General features: G+C 40.1%; 5 protein-coding genes across 7 annotated transcripts; 2 read left to right on the forward strand and 3 right to left on the reverse strand.

The window, feature by feature from the left end:
- The first annotated feature begins 195 nt into the window (after positions 1-195).
- On the forward strand, positions 196-10,933 carry slx4 (SLX4 structure-specific endonuclease subunit homolog (S. cerevisiae)). The gene is given in 15 exon segments (XM_056759746.1): positions 196-924; positions 1,337-1,496; positions 2,084-2,311; positions 2,441-2,658; positions 2,848-3,140; positions 3,734-3,968; positions 4,187-4,266; positions 4,347-4,493; positions 4,696-4,865; positions 6,708-8,536; positions 8,538-8,981; positions 9,501-9,600; positions 9,811-10,077; positions 10,233-10,449; positions 10,451-10,933. Coding segments are annotated over 15 exon segments (4,956 nt in total). The 5' UTR covers positions 196-536; the 3' UTR covers positions 10,631-10,933.
- Positions 10,934-11,075: 142 nt separating this feature from the next.
- mcrip2 (MAPK regulated corepressor interacting protein 2) lies at positions 11,076-14,800 on the reverse strand. The gene is made up of 5 exons (XM_056759745.1): positions 14,296-14,800; positions 14,031-14,094; positions 12,847-12,980; positions 11,955-12,056; positions 11,076-11,499 (listed from the first exon to the last, which is right to left on the reverse strand). The coding sequence occupies exons 1-5, from the start codon at positions 14,348-14,350 to the stop codon at positions 11,438-11,440; spliced, it is 417 nt and encodes a 138-aa protein (XP_056615723.1). The 5' UTR covers positions 14,351-14,800; the 3' UTR covers positions 11,076-11,437.
- A 403-nt stretch (positions 14,801-15,203) lies between these two features.
- gde1 (glycerophosphodiester phosphodiesterase 1) lies at positions 15,204-19,673 on the reverse strand. Its single transcript, XM_056759739.1, has 6 exons — positions 19,103-19,673; positions 17,893-18,068; positions 17,664-17,769; positions 17,444-17,536; positions 17,157-17,368; positions 15,204-16,211 (listed from the first exon to the last, which is right to left on the reverse strand). The coding sequence occupies exons 1-6, from the start codon at positions 19,367-19,369 to the stop codon at positions 16,064-16,066; spliced, it is 1,002 nt and encodes a 333-aa protein (XP_056615717.1). The 5' UTR covers positions 19,370-19,673; the 3' UTR covers positions 15,204-16,063.
- On the forward strand, positions 17,950-21,082 carry tmem186 (transmembrane protein 186). 2 transcript variants are annotated; one of them, XM_056759744.1, is made up of 2 exons: positions 17,950-18,084; positions 20,258-21,082. In XM_056759744.1, the coding sequence occupies exon 2, from the start codon at positions 20,319-20,321 to the stop codon at positions 20,928-20,930; it is 612 nt and encodes a 203-aa protein (XP_056615722.1). In that variant the 5' UTR covers positions 17,950-18,084; positions 20,258-20,318; the 3' UTR covers positions 20,931-21,082. The 2 variants fall into 2 exon arrangements, with proteins under 2 accessions (XP_056615722.1, XP_056615721.1); XM_056759743.1 differs by lacking the exon at positions 17,950-18,084 and adding an exon at positions 19,893-20,041.
- A 250-nt stretch (positions 21,083-21,332) lies between these two features.
- hmox2a (heme oxygenase 2a) lies at positions 21,333-23,616 on the reverse strand. 2 transcript variants are annotated; one of them, XM_056759741.1, is made up of 6 exons: positions 23,461-23,616; positions 23,115-23,221; positions 22,772-22,889; positions 22,181-22,672; positions 21,974-22,097; positions 21,333-21,891 (listed from the first exon to the last, which is right to left on the reverse strand). In XM_056759741.1, exons 2-6 carry the CDS (start codon positions 23,189-23,191, stop codon positions 21,764-21,766), a joined length of 939 nt encoding a protein of 312 aa, XP_056615719.1. In that variant the 5' UTR covers positions 23,192-23,221; positions 23,461-23,616; the 3' UTR covers positions 21,333-21,763. The 2 variants fall into 2 exon arrangements, with proteins under 2 accessions (XP_056615719.1, XP_056615720.1); XM_056759742.1 differs by having other exon boundaries at positions 23,115-23,224; positions 23,461-23,548.
- Positions 23,617-24,436: the final 820 nt, after the last annotated feature.

The raw sequence follows: 24,436 nt of genomic DNA on the forward strand, positions 1-24,436 counted from the left end.
AACGCACCTAAAGTTGACGTGTTTTTTTTTTCCATTTACTCACACATTTAAAAATTACACCGAGTACTGACGCAAAATGCAACACAGCGATTGCACGTTTGGTTTGATTATGTTGTTTTGTGTCGTTCATTTCATAAGTGAAGTCACATGACCCGAATGTGTTTCGCAATCTACGTCGCAGTCACGTTACGTTGTGCCGTACGTCACCGGAAGTACACAGCGGCGGTTGTGGGACGGTATTTTGAACAACATTAAGCGGTTGCTGCAGGAATTTTACAACAAAATCTCATTTAATAAACACAAAACGTTAAATAACGGTAATGAAACGAAAATATAACGAATTAAAATCAAGTAAATATAATTCTAATCGTGCGGCAAATGATAATTCGTTAACAAAGATTACAAGATGTACTTAGTTACATACAAATCTTTCTCTGTCTAAATACTAGTGATCCTTAGTAAATTGTGTACTACGTTTACTTCCCTCGTTGATTGAATCGTCAGTTGTGATAGATCATGTGTATATATGATTCATCATGGACGATTCAGATCTGGACTTCACCGACCTCTGCTCTCGTCTCCTGAAACGAGTTAGACGAAAAGGAGCCGGACGATCTGGAGATGAGAAGAAACCAGCAGCCAATGATGAAGATCAATCCTCCCCTCGTAGAAACCCTCCTAAAAGGAGAAAGAAGACGAAGGATATAAAGACTGAAATTAAGATTGACCCAAATGAAAGGATTCAGCCTGGAGATGTTCCCCAACCCGCCCCTGCTGTACCAGAACCAACGAGGGTGAAGGATGTAGTGATCCTCAGGATGCAACAATTTAAGAGATCCAGTCCACAGAGACTCCTGCATACAGACACTGATCAGCCCACAACTTCCCAAGCTGATATAAACAATGCTGAGGTTCAACACTCAGGTATGAAATAAAAACATGTGTTATTTTTATTTAGGCATTATTTATGTTCCCAAGACACATTCGGTGTGTAAATAGAGTGTGAAGCTGTCGTCACGCCCTATGTTGCAATGCCGCCGCCATCTTGGAAGGATAATACTCCACTGATAATGTTGTTTTGATTAGTACATTACTTGTTTTGTTTGTGTTATGGAGAAATCCGACATGAAAGACCCATTGTCTTTTCCTGAACGACTCTGCGTAAATTTTTTTTTTTAGTTTTTAACAGTTTTTAACACAGCAAGACCGACCTACCGTGGTTATAATTCCTAATAAAGAAGAAAAACAAAACACTGCATTGATCCTCTCAAAATGGCCCAACATTTAAGGTGGCGTGACGTCGATTAACAAGCCCTATACGTGTCTGATCTCGCAGAGGATGTAAGCAGCGATGAAGCTCTGGCTCTTCAGCTTCAGGAAGAGTTGGATCGTGAGGCTCGGCCTGCTGTGGATGATGGAGGTTTGTTCTTCTGTCAGCTCTGTCAGAAGGATTTGTCGCCCATGAGCTCCCAGCTACGCACTCAACACATTAACAGGTGCATTAGACCTATAGCTACAAAGTCCCTTTTTTGTAGGAAAAGTGCAGTGTGGTTACCAGGACAGTTCTCGTTTTTTATTTAACTTTCAAATAGTTGCTAAAGCCGCGGTCACACTTGACTTTTCGTTCCATTGACTTCCATGCATTGCTGTGTAGCAAAGTTCAAGTTTGGTGAATTCACATCACGCGAGTGTTAGAGACCAATAGAAGATCAAAACGTCACTGTTAGTACGCTTGTGACCTCTCAGAGCATGGTGACAGACACAGTGTGACCTCTCGGTACAGAAATGTTAAAGATGGGGGAATTGCTCCCACCCATTTCGGCAGTCCAAACTAATTTTGCATGCTCAAAGTCTAGTCCGACCGCTGTATAAGTATCTATAATATTCTGGCCTTTAGATATGGTTAGGCACTATCATTCATTGCAAGTCTTCTACATATTAAATAATTTTCCATGCAATAGCTATAAGGCTAAATGTTCAAATGTTGCAGCACTCCTTATCTCAAGAGTAAAGAGAAAACCTGTCAGAATAAAATTCTCTTTTATTTTGATCAATCGAAATTAATTCCTCTCCTCCAATGCAGATGTCTGGATGCAGGTGAGGTCAGCGCTCCATCCACATCCCATCAATCTCATCCCAGACCACATGTCCCAGAATGCCCCATATGTGGCAAGAGTTTTAAGTCAGAAAAAGCTCGGTCTGTTCACCTGAAGCGTTGCTCGACTGATATGGGTGTGTCGCCCAATGATCTGCTCCAGGCTTTGCGGAGGCAGGCTGCTGACGCTGTGGGTGACGGCACCACGGAACAGTCGTAAGTAAAAAATAAAAAGCTTTACAACTACACCGCAAAATTTATGACAGTGAATGTGAATAAAATGACTTTCTTTACACAATGTTTATGTAGCACCAAAAGTTTTAACATGTACAGATATTCTGCCAGCCGACCAACAGGTGTCACAAAAAGAAGAAATGGTGCGCCTGCAAAAAAGAAATCTAGAAGGAAAGGTCAGCCGTTAGACGAGGACACCATGATGGCGCTGGCTCTGTCTCGCTCTCTACTTGAACAAGAGAAGGAAAAGAAGCGAGAGATGAAGGAGGAGAGAGAGATACAAGCTCAGCTCTCAAGTCCTCCTGCGTTAAGGTGGAAACCTGGTGCAGGTAAGCATATCTTCTGTTCTTTGCCACATTTATCCACACATTTAATCACCATTGTTTTACACACATGAATGATAGCTTGTAAATACTTTTCTAAGTGATTTCACTGACGAGTGTTACTTTGTGAACAAGTGAAGAAAAATCTGTTTAGAACAGTAGGCACAGTAGCACACTTGTCCTCCTTTCTTTCAGGTAAGGGTCGTGGAAAGAGAAGAAAGGGGGCATCTCCTGTTCAACCGCCTCTGCTTCTCGTTCAGGACCCTCAGACAGCACTGAACCGTCTACAGGAGCGCGTCTCTTCTCTTCTGCTCTGTTCGAGATCCCCCTCTCCTCCAACACCCACCCTGTCCCCGTCCACCCTCCCAGACAGTTCTCAAGCTCCCCTCTGGCTCAAAAGTGCTCTTCACGGGGGAGGACCAGACTCCGTTTTAGAGTTCTACACATCTGAACTCAGTGACTTTATACAGCCATTGATCGCACCTGAGGTGAGACATTGACTAACAGAAATAAATGTATGTAAATTCTTTGTCTTAAAGGGATTGTTCACCCAGAAATGAAAATTCTGTCATCATTTACCCTTCAGATTGTTCCAAACTTGTAAAAATGATTGATGTGAAGATGTTTGGAAGGATTGTCAGTAACCAAACAGATCTCACCCCCCATTGACTTACATGGTATTTATTTTCCCTACTATGGTAGTAAATGGGGGATGAGATCTGGTTGGCTACTGATATTCTTCCAAATATCTAACTTTGTGTTTATCAGAACAAAGAAATTTATGCAGGTTTGGAACAACCTGAGGGTGAGTAAATGATGACAGAATTTAATTTTTTGGGTGAGCTGTCCCTTTAAGTCTTTTTTATTTTTAAATAACATCTCCAAAAACTAGCTGCACATTGGTGTTTGTTGAGAGTCAGAATTAGCATAAACATTTACATTTTTTTAAATACTCTGTACTCTCATCAAATTCTCAATGTAACTTTTGAACACAAGAACAATAACATTGCACTATACATTGTTAATTATACATTGTTAAAAAGGTAACTTCAATGTTGTCTTCAATCTTATATTTGTATAGAAGGAAAAGCTCAAGAATCTTGAAGTAACTCCAGTAAAGAAACCTCCAGCACCAACCACAGAAACTGCACAGGAAGTGTGTCCGGATCAGATCCCAGCGCAGCACCGGTCTGCCCTGTCTCCTCTCACGCCCTGTTCAGGCACACCAGGCACCCAGGCCCTGCAAGACCTGATGGATCTGGCAGAGGAAGGCATGACACTCACCCAGTATGGATACAACACAAACACAGCTACAGGTGAGACATGTCAGATGTTGCTTGGCTGTCATTGAATAACATACAATACTATGTACGTGTCTCACAGTAGAAACCCATACTTCATAACAAACAAAATGGTTTATTATAATAATTTACATTTCCATTAACTGTTAAACTAGACAAATATTTTTAAATATTATTATTTTTATCTGAATTCTATTAAAGTTGCCTTTTCAATGTTGGTTCATGTTCTTTAGATAAGGATAATGATGTGAATGAACTTCCTTCAAGTGGTTTTGTTCCAGAGACAAATAACAAGACCATCAAGACACCATCGGTAAGTTTTCAATTCTGATCTAAACGCTACATTCTGTCTTCATATTAAATATTATTAAAGAGTCGTGATGTATTTTGCAGGTGTCTTTTTCAAAGCTTGCATCTGATCTGAGCAGTATGGTTAACAACCCTCAGCTGAGCAATGTGCAGTTACAGGTGGACAGTGGGGACGTCTTCTTCACTCACTCGTTTATGCTCTACACCCGATGCCCCCTGCTGGCCAACATGGTAAGTGACTCCCTAACTTGTTAAATAACCATTGAATAGTGGTTGGGATAATTACCGGGTCAATTTTAACCCCACAAAAATAAGTTTTCAGGAAATCATTTTCATGACAGTTGAGCACATTTTATATAAACAGGTTGATGATCTTTGCAGAGTTTTAAATACTACATATTTATATTGTTGTGATGTGTCCATTGGTTCGCAGGTATATGACTCTGGTTTTGGTGTTCAAGAGGAGGGTATGCCAGTTTCTCAAAGGGTGTTGTTGGGTGATGTACCTGGGGCAGCAGTGTTGGCACTCCTGAAGTACCTTTACACTGCTCACTGTCCTCTTACCCGCTCACTGCTACCTCATGTACAACAGCTTGCTGATAGGTCAGTGATAACTATAATCTCTCCCTTTTTATTAAGTTTACTCTTCTCAAACTAAATATTTTTCGCTTAAAAATGAACATAAATTAAGAATTGATCATTTTTACTTTTCTTATACAGTTGAAAGAAAAAGTATGTGAACCCTTTGGGCTTACTTGGATTTCTTCATAAATTGGTCATAAAATGTGTTCTGATCTTCATCTAAGTCACAACAATAGAGAAACACAGTCTGCTTAAACTAATACCGCACAAACATTATACGTTTTCATGTTTTATTGAACACAACATGTAAACATTCATAGTGCAGGGTGGAAAAGTATGTGAAACCCTAGGCTAATGACTTCTCCAAGAGCTAATTGGAGCCAGGAGTCAGCCAACCTGGGGTCCAATCAATGTGATGAGATTGGATGTGTTGATTAAAGCTGGCCTGTCCAATAAAAAACACACACCAGTTTTGAGTTTGCTGTTCTGAAGAAGGGTTGTCTGATGTGAACCATGCCTCGCACAAAAGAGCTCTCAGAAGACCTACGATCAAGAATTGTTGACTTACATAAAGCTGGAAAGGGCTATCTAAAAGCCTTGATGTCCATGTGTCCACGGTAAGACAGATTGTCTACAAATGGAGAAAGTTCAGCACTGTTGCTACACTCCCTAGGCGTGGTCGTTCTGTAAAGATGACTGCAAGAGCACAGCGCAGAATGCTCAATGAGGTGAAGAAGAATCCTAGAGTGTCAGCTAAACACTTACAGAAATCTCTGGCACATGCTAACATTTTTGTTGACAAATCTACAATAAGGAGAACATTAGACAAGAATGGACTTCATGGGAGGACACCACGGAGGAAGCCACTGCTGTCCAAAAAAAACATTGCAGCACGTTTGAAGTTTGCAAAAGAGCACCTGGATGTTCCTCAGCACTACTGGCAAAACATTCTGTGGACAGATGAAACCAAAATTGAGTTGTTTGTAAAGAACACACAACGCTATGTGTGGAGAACAAAAGGCACAGCACACCAACATCAAAACCTCATCCCAACTGTGAAATATGGTTGAGGGGCATCATGGTTTGGGGCTGCTTTGCTGCCTCAGGCCCTGGACGGATTACTGTCATCGATGGAAAAATGAATTCCAAAATTTATCAAGACATTTTGCAGGAAAACTTAAGACCATCTGTCCGCCAACTGAAGCTTAACAGAGGATAGACGATGCAACAGGACAACGACCCAAAGAATAGAAGTAAATCAACAACAGAATGGCTTCAACAGAAGAAAATACGCCTTCTGGAGTGGCCCAGTCAGAATCCTGACCTCAACCCGATTGAGATGCTGTGGCATGACCTCAAGAGAGCGATTCACACCAGACATCCCAAGAATATTGCTGAACTGAAACACTTTTGTAAAGAGGAATGGTCCAAAATTTCTCCTGGCCGTTGTGCAGGTCTGATCTGCAACTATAGGAAACGTTTGGTTGAGGTTATTGCTGCCAAAGGAGGGTCAACCAGTTATTAAACCCAAACGTTCACATACTTTTCCACCCTGCACTATGAATGTTTACATATTGTGTTCAATAAAAACATGAAAACGTATAATGTTTGTGCGGTATTAGTTTAAGCAGACTGTGTTTCTCTATTGTTGTGACTTAGATGAAGATCAGAACACATTTTATGACCAATATATGAAGAAATCCAAGTAAGCCCAAAGGGTTCACATACTTTTTCTTTCAACTGTAAGTGTATTTGATCATAATGTACCCAATGCAACATTATTCCGAATAAAAAGGGCTTTTGGATTTTTATTTTGTAAATTCAAAAGCTCCCTCTAAATGTGTAAATGTGTGCTTTTGTCAGGTTTTGTTTGGCTGAGCTACAGCAGCAATGCGAGGAATATTCTAGAACTAGCGAGGAAGACCCGAGAGGAGAATCCGAGGGCATGTTTTCAGCTCAAGAGCCTCATCTCAGTGAGAAGGAAGACCAGAATCTGGCAGAGAGCAACTTCCTCGAGCTCCTCCAGTCAATGTGGCAGCATGAGGACAGTGAAGGAGAGAATGAATTTAAGGAGGATGCAGGCGAGCGAAGAGGTGTGGAAGAAGAGGCAGAAAGAGTGGACGTAGAGTATAAAGAAGACAGGGTGGATGAGGAAGAGCTGGATGAGATCTACGAGTTCGCTGCAACTCAGAAAAAAATTGAGAATACGTTGGAAACTGCGACAGAGACCGAGGAAGATGAAGGGGATACGAACAAATCGGTCAGAAATGAAAAGGAGGATGAAGGGATCTCAGAAAACGAGACAGAATCCCGTTGGGAGAAGTCTGTCGCCAGTTTCCATTGTAAAGAAGGCGTGGATGGGACAGAAGCTGCCATGGTAACAAGTCTGGCCGAGATTCATCAAAAGCAGAATCCAGACACAGGGCCTAAAGTTTGTTTGCTTTCTGAATCAGATGCACCTGAAAACAACAACAAAGATGTCAGTCTAGACAAGAGTTACAACCGATTGTTCTCTCAATCTGTGGGGGAATATACAGAACCGTCACAGACGGCAACCTCCTGCCAACAACATTACACGTCATCGCACACACCGCAGCGAAAGACACCTGTATTTCGCCCATCATTTGCCAGTGAGGTCATCGATCTGTCTATAAGCCCTCCGCCAAGCTCAAGTGTGTCAGGTGAGTCATCTTTTCCAGTGCCTGGTGTGTCTCCTGGTCCGTCTCCTGGTCCAGATAACGAAATGGGTCTGTCAGAACAGAGCTGTCACAGAAACCCTCCCTCACCTTCAGAATCACACAGCAAACAAGTTGAGCTTATTGTACTTTCGGATTCCAGTGACCAAATGGACGTGGAACCTGAGGGGGGTGGTTTGAGCCCTCAGTCTCCCTCCGGTTCGCTCCCAGATTCCGCTTTTAAGTCCAGAAGCAATGTTTGCGAGAGTAAACTCGACACACCGAACAGTTTTGTATCTGCGTTTCAAAGCCATACTGGGAAACAGGTAAATATTGATACAGAACTTAAATCTGACCAATCAGAGCATCATAGCCCGTGCGCTGCAAACCAAAGTGTATTTGATGGCTCTGCCGAAGTTTCCTGGTTAATTCCGGCCACTCCTGTACCAGTCGCACGTAGTAGCTCCGCTCAAACCTGCGTTAGTATGCGCCGAACCCAGCTTTTCCCCAAGTCTTGCTCTTCATCATCATCGTCCTCTTCTACTGTTTTCAACGCCTCAAAATCCTCCGCAAACAATGGCTACGCTGGAGAAAATCCAGAACCCTCATCCAAACCTCTAAGCAACTGTCCGCTCAATTCTGATCAGAGTCCAACTAAAGAACATTTTAGCAAAAATGTGAAACGCTCTCCAGGATACCAGACACCACTTCACCTTCTCAGACTGTCCCAGATCCCATCTAAACGACTGTCTGATGGATCCCACGCTGGGTTTATTAATGGACATCCATCCCAGAGTGTCCGGCAGCCCGCCAGTAGCACCCCACTTCATTCAGACTCTTCCCTACAAAGGCAAACCTTGTCTGTTGGTCAACAAGCCTCGCTGTCTCTACAACTCAGTCATTCTGAAAGTTATCAATCCCTTGCAAAACTCCAGAGAAGACGCGAAATAACAGTTATCTTCAGCATGGGTCCTTTAATCTCCCACCAAACTCTCCAAGCCATCATCATCCTGAAAGGTCAAGAGAGAATGCGCCAGAACAAATGGAGTCGGAGATGAGGTTCAAAACCACAGTGTTGAAGAAGTGAACGTTGAGGAGATATCTCCCCAAGCTAGTTTTTGTGTCATGGATGAGCCTCCTATACCATTTGATGACTCGTGGGGTTTGGATGGAAATGTGGGAAGCCAGAAACCTTGCTTTAGTCTAAGACTGGACAGCAGTGAAGGGACAGTCAGTCCAGCGCGTACTGAGAGTAGGAGACCGGAGGCAAGCACACGCACCAAGTCTCCTGCAGCTGGAGCTCAAATGAAAACTCCCGAGCCATCACCTGGTCCATTTAATCACAGTTTACCTGATCCTGACATGTGGGATGACTGGGAGGAGAAAGAGGAGGAACTACTTCCACTTTCACAGAGATTAGCGCCACCTTCTGCAAAGAGAGTCGCTGCACTAAAAACCCCAGGTGCGAGAATTGAAGGCCAAATGTTTTCCTTGTGGTCCTGTTTGTTGTGTCAATATGGTTATTGTCGTGCTTGGGGTGGGTTCCTTTAAGCAGAGTTTTGTTGAGCCTAATTAACTAATCAAACTGCCTTTTTAACCGCTCACTAGATAGATTGTTAATATAAAGAGTTGTTAAATCATAAATACATTCACAAGCTGAGCTTTAAATCAGAGATAAAGGAGCAACAGGGTTAAAGTTAATCTAGGTTTACGGTCAAATTAAACATAAATCGAAGTTAAGTATAACCCAAATAATTTTTAAACAAGGTTACATTTTGATGCAATATAATTATTTAATAAACCTTAATTCATATTTACGCCTAGTCATTGTTTGTGCAACCCACCCTCTCTGTTTTGTTTATCATCAAAGTTTTCTATGATATTTTTGTTATGGAAATATTGTTAATATTTGATGTTTATATTATTGATATTATTTGTTATGTTTCTTATTTCTTTAAAAAATATGATCCTCTTTGCACAGTGGCTTGTCGAAATAGAAATGAAGCACCTTTGATACCCATCACTCCAATGCCAGGCTTCTCTGACATGGACACACCTGAGCTGAAAAACAGACTCAACCGGTGAGTAGTGTCAATAAAATCAACTTTACTGTATTACAAAAATATTCTTAGCAATTGGTTCATTAATCTTTTTGCCCATTGTAGATGAAATCCAATGCACTATGATCGGTTAAACAGAACCAAACCAACATAACACGCAGCCCAAAAATGCAGACGTGTTGGTTTATAAATGTTTTAAAAACGCATACATGAATGAACATTTTTCTTTAGGTTTGGTGTGCGTCCTCTGCCCAAGAAGCATATGGTTCTGAAGCTGAAGGAGATCCATCAATACACACACCAGCTCCAGAGCTCTGAATCTGAAGAGGAGACCTGTCCCCCCCTGCATGCCTCCAAATCCCAGTCAGCACAACTGTCCTTTAAGCAGCCTACAGCGCCCCCTGCTGTCTCCTCGGCAAAACCGCAAGCTAGTGACGAAGACGAGCTTTTATCAGCCTCTCAGAACTCTACCACCTCTTCCACTGCAGAGTCAGACAGGTATAGGACCTCAATGACTAAATATTTAAAATAACCTATAGGATTAAAAGCGCAATTCTGCAAAAAAATTTTTTTTTTAATTTGTCTGTCCATTCATTTTATAACATTTCATGGATATGCGTGTTAGGTTTTTTTGAACTCTGTTTTTTTTTCAGGTCAAATCCGGAGCTGTGCGTATCCGAAGGCGATGACTCTGACAGTGAGGGAATCACCTCGTCTCAGGCTGTTGTGCGTGAGAAGGACAAACTTCTCGCAGTTCGACGGTTTATCTTGTCTGATCCAAAACTGCACGGACGGGTGCTGCAGTACCAGCCTATTCCACTGGTGGAGCTGCAGGCCAGCTTGAAAGCAGCAGGAATCAGGTTGGGTGCTCCCAAAGCTGCTGGATTTTTTGGACTCACAGTGTATTACCTTCAGTACGGCCAAACAGGGTCAAAATACTTCTTCACGCAGGAAGCAGAAACGTAAAGTTGGGACCAGTGGGCCTGGAGATGCAGCTGTGAATAGAAGGAAAAAAGCAGCAAAGCCCAATAAGGCCATAAGTGTTGCTTGAGGGAACTAGAAAAACTATTATTAGGTTTAAAAAAAAGAGCTGACAGGTTCTTTAAGTAAATATGGAAAAATTAGGAAAAAGGACAATTGAATGAATTCTGTTGAGTTCGGTTTGCAATGATCAAAGTGCTAGAAGACCCTGTTAAATACATGAAGTTAACTCAGAATCTTAAAACATTTTCAAACGTTCATGTTTTTGTTTTATTTGTTGATTGTGGGATTTGTATGATGTTTGAAAAGAGAAATACTTATAATTTATTTGTCCAGATAATGTAATTAAAAGACTTTTTAAAATAATAGTATATATTGCTTTTAGACTCTCTGCAACTTAAATAGTTAATAAGTCACCAAAGTTGTAAAGTTTCTCCATCAGCACATGCCTCAAAGAAATATTACAGACTATTTTAATATGTGGTCTATAATGACAAAAGGCACAAAAACAGAAACACTTTCAAAAAGATTTTGTATTTTTTTTTGTTGGTTTTATAACATCACTTTTTTTGCAAAGATCTGTGAAGAAAAACAGACATCTCATCCCTCCATCTCATACCACATACTAACAAAGACAGAAAAGCAGACGTAAAATCTCTGATCATCTTCTGTGTGCATGAGGGAGTGAGCGAGTTGAGGTCCAGCCTTGCAAACAGAGTTCAAATGGAGCGGCAGAACTCAAAGAGTGCATCGTACGAGCCCTAAAACGCCAGACAAACACATCAGCTCGTGAAGAGTCAGACAGCATCTGCCCTCCCTCACCCTGCTTCAGTCAGGACCAATCAGACGCATCTCCTCATGCCTCATCATGCACCCGTCATGACAGGTTGGCGAGGAAACGCTGCGCCCACCACTCCTCAAGATCAATAGGCACAAAATCTGGAAGAAATAGACCGTTATTTGAGATAGAATGGACTGGGACAGAAGAGTTAACTAATGTAGGTGGAACAGGCAAGAAAGGGGGTTAAAATATAGCATACGTGTCCACAAATCTGCAAATTAGGGACATTTAAAGGTCCAGTGTATAAAGTTTAGAAGCATCTTGTTCTGAAGTACTCTGTGGCTAAAACAGAGATGTTTTCTTTGCCGAAGGAGACAACGTATTTTTCCGTTTAGGGCTACTGTAGAAATTCCATGAAAGGGACCCGCAGTGTATTTAGATAGAAATAGCTTATTCTAAGGTAATACAGACACGCTATTTATGTAAGATCTATACACATCTAAACACATAGTTATGTAGATTATATTGCATTTCTTTCTATCGATAAATCCTCCAAAAAAAGACACATTGGACCTTAAAGACCCGATAAATAGAAGAAAAGGGATATACTGACTTTTCATGCTGGGATTGGGGCTTCTCTCTGCATACTGCACCAGGCCTTTCCTGGTCTCTGGCTGGGATCCCTCTCCAAGCTTCTGTTCAACCTCCTGCCAGGCTAAACATGAAACAAATGTATGTATGAAGTAGGCATTATTGTCATATAGGCATTTAAATCCTACATCCTATATGAATCTTAAAATGTAAAAATAGCCTGAATTTGAAATCCTTTTCCAGTGGGTCAAAACAAAATCATGAATTTCATTGGTGAAAGACTTAACTGTACATAACAATGCACAGCAATGTATAAAAGCTCTTTTTATATTTGATCACCTCATTTATTTTTTATTCAAGCCCTTTTTCAGTTGACTGTAGAGTACAACATTAGCCAGCATTAAGTATGTTGAAAAGCCCGTCATTGTACCAAAGTACATGAAAACTGCCCATGAGGGGCAGTTGCATCAGCATGTGGAGGTGGAGTCAGGACTGGAAACAAACACCCACCTTTTAAAGATTAGAACTGCCCTGCTTTACACATTCGTTGGTGAACTAACTAGGCACAAAGTACATTGTTGCGCTTGTTTTTTGTTTAAAACCCTTCATTTCTTACAAACTCATAACAAAACATTCAGGACCTAGAAGCATTAAAAAGACAAGACTGTGTGTAAGCTCTAGAGTTAATAAACAGCCGTGAATCCAGCTGCTCTCCCCAAGTTCAACAAGGTCACAGCAACTACCTTGAAGCCCGACCCTGACCCCTCTGAAGGTCTTCATGCTCAAGGCACACAGACCAAATAAAACACTCAAGTAACCGATTGAAGGCTAAACTATGGCAATTTATCTAGAAAGTTCTCACTGCTGCTTTTAATAGGAAAATCCAACTTATAAGCTCTGGAAAAATAACTCACCCTCATAAACAAACCGGACGTTCTCCTCGTGTGCCGGGGTAAAGCCTTCAGTCGTGCTGTCAGCTTTTGGAGAGGTCGGTCTGTGGTAGTGCTTTCCGTTCAGCCGATGAAATACAATCTTGGGCGCAGGGGAACTACACAAAGAGAGAGATCGTCAGATGGCAAACACAATAACACAGTTTTATCTGGAAGAGAAAAGATATTGAGGTGCATAAATTGTGAATGGGGATACATTTTAATGTATAGTTGCCTACATTTAACATATTTATTCCTTATTATTATACATATTATTTTTCCATTACTTTTTCTTTTTATAAGAGAAAAAAAATAATTATACTATTACAAATCTTATAAAGCTTTCAATGAGAAAACGACCAAACGGCACCGTTACGTATCACGTCAGGTGTGACGTCAACGACAAATGGACCGCCACATTGAAACGACCTGGCGCACCGCATGCAACGACCCAAAAAATGACTTTCTGAGCTTAACACTCCCAGTCATCGTTCACTTTTAAAAACAGTGTCCAGTTCGACGATATTTCTCGTGTTGTGCTTCACAGAAGAAAGAAACTCACTTTGAGGGTGAGTACGCGATTACGAAATGTACCTTTTTTGGTGACCTACCCCTTTAAGAGAATGCTTCCTTACACAACGTCGTTTCTATAGTGACTGAAACACGTTATGAATGTGAACCCCAGTTGCTAACATCATGAACACACACGCGGCATAAAATCAACGATATGAAAATACACCAACACACAAAAGACGGACACAAACGCGCCTGTCGTCAAATGTAGCGCGACTATAACCTCATCAAGCGGCGCACGGTGCTTCATCGCGTCCTTGTGAGCAAATATCTAGAGGTGACGACTATTGGGGTTCACACAAGCTACGAAATGTTTACCATGAATACGAAGGTGCTCGTTTTACAACAGGATTCCCTCTTCAAACACGCCGACATTGCGCGCACGCGCTGCAAGGTCACACGGTGACAGAAACGTGCTACTTTGTCAATGGGGTAAATACGAAACGTCTCGGTTTATCAATGGGGGTTTCATCAGTCTAGTGCCCGTTTGTGAATGTGAAATGAATTGCTGGTGAGTTTTGTCCCCGTAACAACACACGAGGAGATCAGGCAGCACGACCGCAGAGTTGCGTTACGTATTAAAGTTTGTTACTCACTCCGATGCGAACCAGTGGCTTTGCTTCAGGTCGTTTGCTTTACTTTCAATCTGTTGCGTGGGCCCTGCAAAATAATTTAAATGTGTTTTATTTAAATAACAAGCATTAGATGCGTTTTCCAAGTATGCACCATGAAAAATGTTCATTAATAGGGTCATTCGTTATGCATATGGTTTGCTACATTACAGCAGCAAGCGTTACATTGACGTCAATAAACCATTGGACGTGGTGTGTAAAATCATGTGGTTGCGTTCTCGGACTTTACCTGTTCTGCGTTGTGTAACAAGTTTGCTGGGACCTCTTGTTATTGTGTACATCATGTGAGAGACGGTTTCTGGTGAACCCCTGCGGCACGGTAGATGCGTCTGTACGTCCACGCGAGGTCTACGGATCTGTCAACGCGAATGTCACGATGATACGCACGCCAGAAAATGTCACGCGATCCCCCTTCAGAGTGGAGCTCTTTTGACGCAGCCACCGTGGAAATGGTCGGTGCGTCTCAGCCTCGTTCGCCGGGAGCAAATCTGACGTTTATATGCGCTCAGCAGTCAAAGCGCCGTATGTTTACTTGCGGCAAGCGTAAGGTCACTCAAGGTTAACAGCGTAGGTGACCCTAAATCAATCTGGGGTGTGTTGCGTCTCAAGTCGCGCAGTGTCGCTTCTCTTTGCGGTGTCCCTTTGCTGAGAAACTTTCTAGGGCTCTCTGGTTAAGTCTGGTCTGTACTGTAAAACCCAGACCTCCGGTACGCACGCCAATCGTATTCGACGGTGACGTCACGGCACGCCCCCCGCGACGTAGCACCGGGGTCACCTTTCACCCACTCACCTTGTGGACGCACAAGGCGAGATTGCATCAAACGGGCTGTGTGGACAGTTTAAACATCGGGTTGAGGTTTAAGCCAAACACAGAATTGATTGACATGCACGATAAAAATGAGTGAATTAAGAACGGGCTGTTTCATGTGCGCAGCTACGAGGCGCTTCACGCACCACGTGGGACTCAATGGTGGTGTTAATCTGATTTAACTGTGAGCAGTTGTACGATATTACACTTATCACTAAATTGAAGCCAAACGATTGGATTAAATGGGTCAAGAAAAGTGTACAAAAACTGTTGCGCAACGCGTACAAATGATGGCCATGATAACCTTAAAATGCGACTTCTGTTACAAATTCATTATGAACTTTTCTTTATTTCAGAAAAACATGCCTTTTTAACAAATGTATGTGTCCTACATAAAATTATGAACAGGTAGCTGCCTGAGAACTGACCTCAGGTCAGGATGAACCTACAGTGTTATTGCTTTAAAACTTGCTATAAACACATCATTTAACTCTGCACATACTTTTGAATGTAACCTCTTATTATTCAAATACAGACTTCTAAGCATGAAATTAGCACATTCAAATGATATCTCATGAATGAAATTAAAGGAAAGCCATACATTTACAGTATCTGAAGCTCATCAGCACTTTCCTATGCTGTTTCTCCCAAACTATAAAAGACAACCAGGGCTTCCTTCATGTTCCCCAAAATGCCTTGAAAAGAATAGCTATTTAATGATGCAATAGCACATATTCATAAATGGTTCCCCTGAGTGGGTGTGTACAGTACATTAAATCCAATAATGATATTTACATCTCCCCTTTTGGAAATTGCAGATAAAGAAAGCACTTTGTTACCCTGTAAAATTACACTTGTCATAAATTATAACGTGCCTTAATAAATTCATTTCATTTATGCATGTCAATATATGTCCATTCTATGATATTTGGAGTTAAGAAATGCCTAGACTATATATCAAGATCACGCTTTTGCAAAAATATTTAAACAATCGTACAACTACAATGTTCTGGAAGTATTCTCCTTCGTATTCCATTCAATATAGTTCTCTGAATGGTTTCTCATTAAAACTTATTTTGGAATAGTACAAATTTACCAAGTGTCTCATGACTAATTCCATTCAGGCAAGTTTAAACAAAAGCTAAAACACAACCACTATTGTAGGACCTGAAAAAGTACATTCATATTTTCAGTAATGAGGTTCACAATCTTCTACCAGACTGTCAGTGATGTAGTTGATCTTTAGGAGCTGCTGGTAATATTGTTTCTCCACTGCCGTGTTCACAGTCCAGGCCACCACCTCTACCCCTCGGTCAGTCCAGTACTTCACATAGTCCCTGAGAAAACCAGACAAAAGAACACTGAAACATACAACACAGAACCACACACACTCCAACACTGCAGATGGCGCCACTGATCTACTGCTAGGATTGTTGAAGCACTAAGATGAAACAAGAGTCCGAGCAGTAGATGTGATGCAGTGCCGTGTTCCGTTATTCTCCATACATTTTTCTCCATAGAAGAAGCTGTGGTAGATAAAGGGTGTACGTCTCAAAAATTGTCATTAAACATGGTCGTTTACATTTAATAGACGCTTTTATCCAAATGAGGGAAACAATGGAAGAATTGGAACAACATAAGGACATCAAAAGCATAAGTGCAATAAAACTGGTCTGACAATGCCTATCACAGTATACAGAGCAAAGTTATTTTTTTACATATAGAAACAGTAGAAAAGCGATAGAGGTCAGAACTGATCGGTCAGGTGCTGACGGAAGAGATCTGTTTTCAGCCCTTATCCTTTGAGGGCATTATCTATGCCATTTGCCGGCACTGTAAGAGAGTGGTCAAGCATAAAGATTGGCTGTTCAGTCTGTTTGGAAATGATGTGGTTACACACGTCAATACATTTCAGTGCATTATAGTGGTAATATACATTGGTAGCGTGTTATTTAAAAGTCACCCTAGCAACATTGCAACCATTTTAAAACCACTAATCTATACCCACAAATGTATAAACTGTGCCCTCAATTTTAAAGTTTGTACCCACAGAATCCTCAATCCTGCATCTATTGTTTTTCTCATCTGTGCAAATTGATTAGTTTGATGCAAAATGCTAAAAAAAACTATAATTAAACAAAATGTCATTTTAGAATGACATTGCTTAAAGACAAAAAAATAAAGTTATGCTTTTCTCTTGCTTAGAGTACAGAGAATTTATTTCATGATCTGTTCCGTAGTGTTCAATGACAAATAAAGCATGCCACGTCTTTTATACTCACTGAGAGATAAAGTTTTTCTGCACCAGGAACGCAGAGACTCCACACAAGTTCCACAGCAGATGATGATGGGCCCAGTCGAGGAGCACGTCCAGAGCCTGCATCCAGTGGTGTTTCCATAAGGATGAGAACCGTGGGGTCCCGTCGCCCAACTGACTGAGGCTCCACGGCCGATGGGTCAATGCTGTCACCACGTCAGCATCGGCCTGCCTCATCTAGAAACAGATACTTCATCAGAAAACTGTCATAAGTAGTATTTGTCTCGTTGGAAGCATTTGAATAAATGTTACCCTATAGATGACTTTCGGTTCAAAAGAGCAGACGATACTTGTGTTGTAGAGCACAGGATATTTTCGAAACAGCTCCTTCAGGGCTGCAGCCGACTGCAGACAGCAGACAACATTGACGAATTAGCATTCAAACTAATAATTATCTTCATTAGAATGCTGACATTAAAACCTCATGTATTGAAGATACAATGAATGTACGGTAAAAAACAGCTGGATGTACCTCATCCGGATGACCTTTGACATCAAAGTAAATGGTCAGCTGGTGTTTGATGCATTCTTCTACAGCCTCCTGCAGCTTAGGAATCTTCTCACCCCGGAAACGGTCACTGTTGGGCAAGCAACAAAAACATACCACCAGTTGCCTGTGACCGGTCTTGTTTATAGTCTGCTTAATAAACAGAATTCTGCTTAATGTGAAGCAGAGTTAAGTTTAGATTTATCTCTCTAACCTGAATCTGTGTTTGGCTGCAGCATCTAATTTACAGAGTTCAGAGAAGAGCATTTTACTGAGTGGACCCGATCCATTTGTGGTCCGATCCACGGTGTCATCGTGCATCAGAATAGGAACACCATCAGCCGAGAACTCCAGATCCAGCTCCACACCTGTGGCTCCATTCTCACTGGCCTTTTACAAATATAAGGTATAGAAAAATAGAAAACTACACTAATGCAATAATTGCAACACTGTCTGTCACCAATGACTCATATGAAACATAGGAAATGCGGATATGTGTGCATTTGTGGTTAAAGAAATCATGAACTAGTGATGATCACAGCAACAGTGGGTTGTGATTATGTGTCAACAAACCGAAATATCAATGGAAAATACAGACATTCAGTGTATATATTTGCTAATATACATTTTTATGCAACTTAAAACATTGGAATGTATGTAATATAATAATAATATTTATAAAATAGGACAATTTAAAAATCATGCGACTTATAAAAACTATGCATATAAAAACTATGCAAATAATATCTTGCGAAATTAATAATATACCATTGGCAGGTTTTTGACATCTGCAGATTTTTTTTATATATATTGCTTATTTATTTTAAATTCTTTATTTGTCAATAACTAAAAATTTTAAAGTGAGGCGAACTGCTCAGAGATATATATTGCTAATACAAATATTATCCTGACAGCTGTGGCAATTTGTATGTATTTTAATTATTATTGTTTATATTATTTATTTGTTTTAGGACAACAGGACAAGCATTATAACAAAAGGGGAAATTGTTTTTCCTAATAAAAAAATATTATAGCCTACCACAAGCCAATTTTGACAGTTTTTTTATTTGATCAATATTTTTGTGAAAGTATGATATAAGAAGAAGATATCAAAACTTTAAATTGATGGTTATTTAAAAAATATTATACGATTGACAATTTTTTTCAGTTTTATATTGTTTTTATTCAAATCATTTATTTTTATTTATTTATTTTTAACAATCAAAAACAACAATTGGCAAATATAGACCAAAAAATATGCGATTTTTGTGCTGTGTTTTCTATTTACCTTTTAATTGTTGTTGCTTTTCATTGATATACCTTTCAAATCAATTGACATATCATGCCTGTTATTCCAAATAACGTGGTTTTAAATGCTTTTCTAGCATAGAACAGACACCAGTACAATATTGTACTTAACTTACCGCTCGTATAGAAGCTATGGTGTTCTCGGGGGCGTCGTGTCCACCGCCGCGGTGCGCAACCGCTGACACGCCGCTCGGGGTGACTCTATTCTCGGGCCGCAACACTTGTCTGGCCCTGCTGGACGGGACCTGTGGGAACCGGAACATTACCAGGAAGAAGTAGAGCGAGGTCGTGAGCACCGTGGACCATACGGCGCTTCTGGTTCCCAGTAGAACCACGACAAAGACGACAGAGAACAGTGTGAGACCATCTCCTATCTGAAGCATGATTAGACCAATGACAGAGAACACAAAACCAGTCGCTTTTACGGTCAACCAATCGACCGGTGATCAATAAACTTAGAGAAACTACGCGTTCGATACGAGACTCTGCGGTCGGCTGTCATCTGCATTGATCAACGTTGGAAGACTGTTGTCATATGTTAGGTTCGAGTCATTCATTGTAACACAGCTATAAGAGGATTTATGAATGACTTTTCATCAGGCAAGATATAAGATATAATATAATATAAAGATATAATTATGTTTGACTACAGAAGCATAGCCATTCCTGTTTGCTGAAGGGAGAAGCAGTAAACGTAAAAGCCAACGTTGAAATTTCCTTAAAGAAACAATAAGCTCAATTTGACGTAAAAGTCCCGGTATATTAATAACTACATTAATGCTAATATTAATATAATGTAAGAGTGTACATTGAATGACATAAGACTTCCAATTTTAATGGCAAAATTTCCATAAAAATGCTATAGCTTCAGTTATTTGTACACAACAATACAACACAGTGAGTGCAAACATCAATCACTAAACTAAACATTTCAGGACTGTGTTTTGTGTACGCGCCGACCCGGTGACTTTTATTTTGAAATTATATTTTTTCCGTATGCGGAGCTTCACAGGAAAACGACGATGCGACGAACGAACTGAATTTGTGGGAACGAGGTAAATACCAACGCACAAACTATTGTTAGAAAATAGATTTGTGTGTGTTTTCTGTTGAGTTTATAAATGCACAATTTAAAATACAGTAGCAAATGTTCTCACTTCGTTGAAAGACTGTCCTTGACAAGCATGTAAAATGTTAAAATGCTTTGAACAGCATAGTAAGTTATACTACACAAATTGATCACGTGGTATTCATGGATATTCTCTTTTCAGATGTTGTCATCACGTTTATTTCGCATTACCCGGGTTCCTTTAACTGGATGTCGATATCATCATGCAAGACTCAACCGGGTCAACTCGCACACTCACGTGCAGGCATAATAGAAGCCCGGATTGGCTCGCGCACCGGCTGTCACCCTCCACGCGCACAGTGCAAATCCAACCAGTCTCGTTGTATTCTGATCTGGCCTCAAAGAAATTCAATCTAATTTATGCGTTTCCACCAATCAAAGGCCTGCGGGCTCTGTCAAGACTCAAACTGATGCAGACGGGCATTACTGTCATCTTATTGCCCACAGTGTATTACCTGTACCATCAGGGACAGGCTTCAGTTACCCTACTGACTTACTCCACCGGCATAGCTGTGTTTGCTGGCATTATGCTTTATTCCATAAGCTACTATGTCAGGAGAGTGGTCGGCATGATGTATTTGGATTCAACGCAGACCACCTTAAAGGTGTCACACCTGACCTTCTGGGGCCACAGGAGAGACATTTACCTGCCCGTGTCAGATGTGATGACCCTCGGAGATGCTGGTGATACCAAAGGAGAACCTATTCTTCGCTTTAAGCGCTACAGCAGTTCTGATTCAATGTTCTTCTCCACTAGACTGGGACGAGTGGTGGATAAAGATGCTTTTGAGAAGGTTTTTGGGAGCATGGAGTGAATCTTGACCTGCTGTGGTTCAATTTGTCATGTCAGACATCACTGGATATTGTGTGCCAGTTGACAAATAAAAGTGTATTTCACACAATCTGTAAGAAGCATAAATGCTTGATGTACCATATTCATTTCTCATTAAACGTGTCGTTGGCATCATTTTTTTGTCACAGTGACATGTTTTTAGTTTCTAAAGTTCCACTTTAAAAATTGTCAATGGAAAGTGTTTTGTCAAGCAGACATGATCAAAGGTACAGACGTGTATTTATGTAAACACATTTTTCCAGAGAAAAGAAGTGTTTACACAAAATAATTAAGTAATGAGTAAATCACCTATGCAATATCCACAATAAACAGAAGGTGGCGGTACATGACTACAATGTGTTGTCGGCCAACAACTCAAATGAAAAAGTATTTTGGTAATTTAATACTATATATAATATTGTATTTATATTAACAACACATTAACATATTGTAGGGAATATGATTATTTATACATATTTAATGCCTTGTAAGGTTTTTATGGTACATAGCATGTCTAAAATAGGAATAACATGCCTGATGCATCACTACACATTAATGGGTCCGTTCATATTCTATGAAATAGGACCATAGGTACGTTCGCCACACTTGTGTGTAGCCTATGTTATTTCTTTGCTCTGTTTATGTCATGTATATGTTAGCATTTTGTTTCCTGTTTTAAAATACACATTGGTAAATGAAAAAAGCAGGTGAACTTTGACTCTTAAACAACAATTGAAATGTATTGAATGAAAGGTCACTTTGAAGTCCAGCTGTTTTTATTTCTTCATTTCTGATTGGTTGAACAGGTAAAGGTGATCACATAAAGTACCAGGCAGCCAATCCAGCGATAGCAGCGACCCATGTGGCCAGTATCATCTGTACTGTGGATTGTTGAAGCAACATCTTGGCGTACTGACACGCGTAGTTTGTGTTTCCGCTCATCGCTGAACAGACAGAAAATCAGTGAAGAAAAAAAAAAAAAAAGACTACATCTACGACTCAAAGTACAAGTGAGAAATTTCTTACCCATTTGGGCTGCATAGTAGGGACATTTACTGATGTCTCCTCCCATTTCCCCATGTGCTGGGAACCCAATGTCCTGCACCTCCTCTTTAATGTCTTTCCCAATCTCCTGGAGCTCTGAAAAGACCTGAAGAGATTTTTTATTAACTGTGGTATTACCCTTAAAATGTCTGCAGATCAATTCTTGATTCATTTAAATAATCATCTTACGCCCAAATTAAATTTAAACGCCAGGTTAGCCTCATCTATCAGCCTCTGTTTGATCTCTGCATCCACTTCCAACTCATTCATCCGGCTCCGGTACAGTCTCTTGAAGGCTGTAGGGTTGTGGATGCCCTCAAACTGATAAAATTTCGATCCTTCGCCAGTTGAGGGCAGTTTCAATGCCCGCTGAGCCACTTTCTTCAAAATCTGTCCACCCGATAGGTCACCCATGTACCGGGTCCAGGCGTGCGCCACCAGTAGAACAGGGTCTTCGCGGCCCACTTCATGAATGCGATCAACATAGGGCTGAGTGGCTGCCGAACAGGATATCTTGCTCTCCCAGTCTTCACCGTAGAGATACTCCAAATCTATGGCCAAGGCGTCTTGTCTGTTCAGCTCGGAGGGGAAATACAGCGGAGCAAACATGGGGTGGTCCTTGTTCTTCTCGATCTCTTCTTCAATGGCGGAATATACGTAGTACAGGGCGACTGTGCCAAGCTGTGGTTTAGATAGCAAACATATAATGATGTGGACGTAGGACCTTTTATTAAAACACTCATTTTAGTTTTTTTGTTGTTGCAGAAAATCAGATTTCACCTTGAAAAGTTCTCTTTTGATTCGACCCCTCAGGAAGTCTTTGACAAATGGTGAGTTCTCGGCTCTGTCGTGGGACTCTTTTGTCCCGGCAGCCAACACTTCTGACAGGTCATCAGGGCTGAAAAATATTTGGAGAATATTTGCAGTATTTGTCCTTATGTTTTACGTCCCACTGTGAGGTCATGTGATCTTAACATTTTCACTATTCATTTCAAACTATACAGTACATGCAGTATTATGCAAGGCCTGACTAGATGAAATTATAAATATGGATCCAGTCTTTATTCTTATTAATATTTATAATATTTACTAATATTAATAGTGATGTTATATAATACATTACCTCAAAATATCGTCATCATTCTCACTGACATTGTTATCTGCTCCAGAAGTCACAGCTGAACCAGCAGCAGCCATCATGAACTTCTATTATTTGTGTCTGGTTCTGCTCTGCTTAATGTAAAAAACAGATCTGTGGTTAGTTACAACCAAATGTAGTCTTGTGTCTACAGTGATCAAACTAACGTTACATGTCATACTGGCAATTATGTCATAAAGCTGCAGTGACATTGACGGAGTTTGTAGCGAAGTGCCCGCATTTCTCTTTACATTATTTCTAATGGAATTAATATCGATTAAGATTTTTTTACTTTGTACTACGTAAAGCTGTAGAAGAAGATTTATATTACCTGATCTGTGATGTTTATGATCACTAGCGTGAACAAGGCAGTTTACATCACGTGTGCTTGTTTACAAAACTGCAACCGCTTCAAACAGGAAGTACAATGACGTGTTACTGTCGCGCAACTTAAAAGTTACTTTATTTTCCGTTTAACTTTTTAATTATAAACATTTTCGGTTATATTATATAACACTATATTTAAGGTTATTTTACATTTATTTTACATATCGTAAATTGTTTGTGTTTTATATCTATGTCGAAAATAGATGGATGCTGTATTATGATAATAATAGTAACTTATATCGAAAAATCTATTGGTTTCAGATCCACCCTTACACAATTTGGAAATCAATAACATTTTAATTAAAAATATACAATAAAACGCCATTCTCGTTTATTTTATTAATAAATAAAATACAATATTAAAATTCGTTATTATCAATTATAATGTATGAAGATTATAAACGAATGATAATAGTTCTTGCATAAATCATAAAAAATATAAATTTTATACATTATTATATTTATTTATTTGTGGTCATTGTCTGTTAAAAGAAGCAGGGGAAATTATTGATAAGTTCTGTAAATAAAAAGCATTTATAATATATCATATATATATCATATATATAATGTTAAAAAAATTGTTTAACACAATAAAAGATATTGCCTGACAATACCAAATTGGCTTTGTCAAACGCAAGGTGTACATAAATGCCCCTTTTACCAACATTTTTACACAAGACCCCTGGTGCTTAAATATCTTGATTTTTGCCCTTTACAGTCCTCTAAGCACAGTTATAGAGAAATATGACATACCTCCACTTTAATTAGACCAATCAGACATTTGGGACACTTCTGTTAATGGTTTCATACAACTATGTCAATAGGTATCTTTGCTATACGTCCTTGTGCCTTGTTCTGACCGTGGTTTGAAGTTCCCATGTCACAAGACAAATACCATCTGACAGCGAGAACAGCAAACA

This window comes from Triplophysa dalaica, chromosome 10 (genome assembly GCF_015846415.1).
Source record: "Triplophysa dalaica isolate WHDGS20190420 chromosome 10, ASM1584641v1, whole genome shotgun sequence".
NCBI lineage: Eukaryota > Metazoa > Chordata > Actinopteri > Cypriniformes > Nemacheilidae > Triplophysa > Triplophysa dalaica.

Coding starts and splice junctions, on each gene's coding strand:
- mcrip2 (XM_056759745.1), bottom strand. CDS start 14,350: ATGATGTACACAATAACAAGAGGTCCCAGCAAACTTGTTACACAACGC. Junction 14,095..14,295: donor TGTTACACAACGCAGAACAG/GTAAAGTCCGAG, acceptor ATTATTTTGCAG/GGCCCACGCAACAGATTGAA. Junction 12,057..12,846: donor CGTCCGGTTTGTTTATGAGG/GTGAGTTATTTT, acceptor TTTCATGTTTAG/CCTGGCAGGAGGTTGAACAG.
- gde1 (XM_056759739.1), bottom strand. CDS start 19,369: ATGCTTCAGATAGGAGATGGTCTCACACTGTTCTCTGTCGTCTTTGTC. Junction 17,537..17,663: donor TCAAAGGTCATCCGGATGAG/GTACATCCAGCT, acceptor TGCTGTCTGCAG/TCGGCTGCAGCCCTGAAGGA. Junction 17,369..17,443: donor AACCGAAAGTCATCTATAGG/GTAACATTTATT, acceptor ATCTGTTTCTAG/ATGAGGCAGGCCGATGCTGA.
- tmem186 (XM_056759744.1), top strand. CDS start 20,319: ATGCAAGACTCAACCGGGTCAACTCGCACACTCACGTGCAGGCATAAT.
- hmox2a (XM_056759741.1), bottom strand. CDS start 23,191: ATGATGGCTGCTGCTGGTTCAGCTGTGACTTCTGGAGCAGATAACAAT. Junction 22,673..22,771: donor TCAAAAGAGAACTTTTCAAG/GTGAAATCTGAT, acceptor TCTAAACCACAG/CTTGGCACAGTCGCCCTGTA. Junction 21,892..21,973: donor CTACTATGCAGCCCAAATGG/GTAAGAAATTTC, acceptor CTGTCTGTTCAG/CGATGAGCGGAAACACAAAC.